The 3,447-nt window shown below is 38.7% G+C and overlaps 1 protein-coding gene across 2 annotated transcripts in view; it reads left to right on the top strand.

Moving 5' to 3' along the window:
- Positions 1-1,392: 1,392 nt before the first annotated feature.
- LOC106883969 (uncharacterized) overlaps positions 1,393-3,447 on the top strand; it is a 17,701-nt gene continuing 15,646 nt past the window's right edge. The window contains exon 1 of one of the 2 annotated variants that reach the window (XM_014935127.2): positions 1,393-1,652. In XM_014935127.2, coding sequence (XP_014790613.1) covers positions 1,623-1,652 — 30 coding nt within the window. In that variant the 5' untranslated portion in view covers positions 1,393-1,622. The remainder of the gene's footprint in view (positions 1,653-3,447) is intronic. The other variant, XM_014935128.2, reaches the window with a different exon arrangement.

Here is a 3,447-nt window from a genome sequence, read left to right as displayed (position 1 = left end):
TATGATTTAAACAAACAAGGACAATACAATGAAGTGGGGGACGGGTTCGGCTCCGACCCCACAAGCCCCGTTCCACCACTGAGACCTTTTAATTTTTCTTCATCGTTTACACTTACGTTTGGTCATTTATACCCAGCATTCATACCACTTTCTTCCATCTTTTGTTATATATCGCAGACGACAGACATCTCCTCTCCAGCTGTATTTTCCTTTTGAGATGGAAAATAAAAGTTACTAAGCATTGGCTGGAGATGAAGACGTCTGTCGCTACTCCTATGTTAAGGAGATGAAGTGGGGGGGGGAACGACGCAGGACCGCTTCGAACAGTGGAAACGCGTCTGGACCGATCCATTGCCTCAAATGGAGAACAGAAGGCGATAAAAGAGTAAACATGTAAACCTAAGTGAATGAAATACTAGCGTAGCCAGACGGGGGCGGTAGGGGCGGAACTTTTAAAGAGGCACCACCTTTGGGTCTGCTGTAGGCAATGTTTTTTGTGGGGTCCGAGGGCAGCAAACGGAAGGGCCGCCCCGAGGGAGCACACAGTCTAGCTACGCTAGTGGAATGAAATAATATTGCAAAATTCCGGTTTCTTTTGGGTATCTCCCTCGTATATATATATATGTGTTAGTTTCTATGTAGAGTCATAACTTTGCAACTATAGGCCCAAAGCCTGAAATTTTAGGGAAGGGGGTTGATTGTCGGTTACATCGACCCCAGTATTTGAGTGCTACTTTATTTCACCGATTCCCGAAAAGATGAACGGCAAAGTCGACCTCGGTGGAATTTGAATTCAGAACGTAAAGACGGAATATCGAGTTACAATTTTTTTTTTTTTTTTTTTCATAAAAAGGCCGATAAAAAGCCCTGTAAGTAAATCTGGTAGACGGAAACTGAAAGAAGCTAGTCGTGTATATAGATGTATATATATATATGGCAGAGGGGGTCCTTTTGTCTGTGGCCCTCTCCATATATAAATATATACGGTGGGGTGTCCTGGTGTCTGTGTCCCCACCACCAATCACTTGACAACTGATGTAGGTGTGTTTACGTCCCCGTAACTTAACAGTTTGGCAAAAAGAGAACCGATAGAATGAGTTCTGGGGTCGATTCATTTGACTTAAAATTCCCTCAAGGCCGTGCCCCAGCATGGCCACAGTCTAATAACAAACAAATAAAAGGTAAAGATATGTATATATATATATATACACATACGCACACACGTATGTGTGTGTGCTTTATGTATCTGAATTATTACAAATATAGGTGAGAACATTGAAATACAACTCAACCACAGGGTCAGGTAATATCTCGCAAAATTTTTACTAATAGTTCACATTCCTACATCACTTTATTAAGTAAATAAAAGATATCAGTCGCCGGCACAACGCAAGGTGGGTGGTTCCATTTCTCGTAAATACACGCCACAACCTGAATATATCAACAAAGAATTAAATAAAGGCAAAAGTATATCAAGTGGTCTATTTGAATTCGTCCGGTATAATGAGCACAACCTATATAGGTTAACAGCACAGTTAAATTATCGGGTGTCGCACAATCATTTTAAATCAATACAGCCCTTCTCACCGAGTGTGTTTCTATAAACTTTTTTTTTTGCCACAATGGGATGTATATGTCCTTGTTTCGATAAGGTAAATGTCTATATATATGTGTATTTTTATATGTATATACATGTGTGTGTTCGTTTATATTTTTTTAATTATATTCTATTAGTGTAATTAACGTATTTTTGTCTTTGTTTTAACCATATCCAATACTGTTGTCCCGTAAGGAATTGTTGTGTGACCCAACTGTTCAATGTCTTTGTACTATAACTGCTAACATACTTTTTCTTTTTTGTTTACGTAATTCAACCCGTTCAGCCTGACTGAAAGGAAGACCTCTCTTCATAGATTTATAAACATACCAAATAGTTTTTAGTAATTATTTTTTTCGGATTGTTTTTCTACTTTTCTTTCCTCGTCTTGTATGTATATGTGTAAGACTGCGACCAAGTTTTGCTCGTGTGTGTGAGTTCAGTAGGGTTCAGATATTCCCGACGTACCTCCGAAAGCACTTTTACAAATAGTTGTTATCTGAAAAGTGCAGGATATATAATCGGATAATAGGGTCAGGATATATAATCGGATAATTCAAATTGATAGAAAATTCGTAATTTCATTTCCGTCGTGGAGTATGAATAATTAGTTTTGAAGATTGGAATTTATATTTCTTTCATTCTTTCAACAATTATTCCCAATCTCGTGGGTTTGTTAATCGAAATAGCAATGATTATCGGCAGCAAAATCTTATAAAATGACGATGTTCTAAAAGAAGAAATTCCAATAACGGCAGTATAAATATAGTATAAGTACTACATTCATCATTTAAGCTTGTGTGAGTTTTTTCTCCCTTTGTATAAACACCTTATATATTTAGAAGGTTATGGCCGGTCAGAGTGACTGTTGGTTTCACACCTAGAAATCTCTTAGCGTTATCGGCACCGACGAGTCGCCTATACCGCTAAGAGCTTTATAGGTGCGAAACCAGTGGTCACTCTCTGACCGGTTGCCATAACAAACAACTTTCTAAGTATTACTGCTCTGAAGTTTTGTGCCTCATTTCGAATTCAAGACCTACTGGCCGATTATATATACATAGTGGGGGGCAGAAGCCACGCATCAAAGCATTTGACATTTTATTTACGTTATTATTCATTTTGTTCACCTTGTACAAGTACGTGTGTATTATTTCATTTATTCGCTTTTTGAAGAATCGAAGCATGTCTTTGACAATTCTGGAATGTATTAAACTTATTTTGTGACTTTTGGCCTACCCTTTATGTATTGACATATATTCATAATTTCTTATTTCCATATTTTGGCCTTTTTATTTACATCCTTGTACTTACCTCGTGATTTTTTTCCAACAATACCTCCAGTTGGAAAAAGTATCGAGTATTTGACACAAACAAGCCAAAGTATTGTAATTGTCGCAATGTTTAGTAAAACACCCGTGGAGGCGTGTGGTTTAGGATACTCGGCTCACGATTGTAAAATAGTGTGTTCGATTCCCAGCAGTGCGTTGTCCTTGAGCAAGACACTTTATTTCACGTACCTGTACTTCAAAGGGGCCAGGCTTATCGTCTGTATGATACTGTATTTCCCTGAGGACTACATTAAGGGTACACGTGTCTGTGGGGTGCTCAGCCACTTGCACGTTAATTTCACGAGCAGGCTGTTCTGTTGATCGGATCAACGTGGACACTTGTAGCAACTGGCCAGGTGCCAGTTAAGCACCAGACCCGTCGTTAGTGATAGCCAGTGTAACTTACACACACACTCACACACACGGTGGACGTAAAGAATATAGACCGCACTCCCGTTTTTTTTTTCTTTTCTTTTTTTTATACAGAATCCCCCATTTTCGAGTAGGGAGGTTCTGATT

Source organism: Octopus bimaculoides, chromosome 26, assembly GCF_001194135.2.
Source record: "Octopus bimaculoides isolate UCB-OBI-ISO-001 chromosome 26, ASM119413v2, whole genome shotgun sequence".
NCBI lineage: Eukaryota > Metazoa > Mollusca > Cephalopoda > Octopoda > Octopodidae > Octopus > Octopus bimaculoides.
Note: the sequence above shows the minus strand (reverse complement) of the source record. Positions and strands in the feature narration are given on the sequence as shown.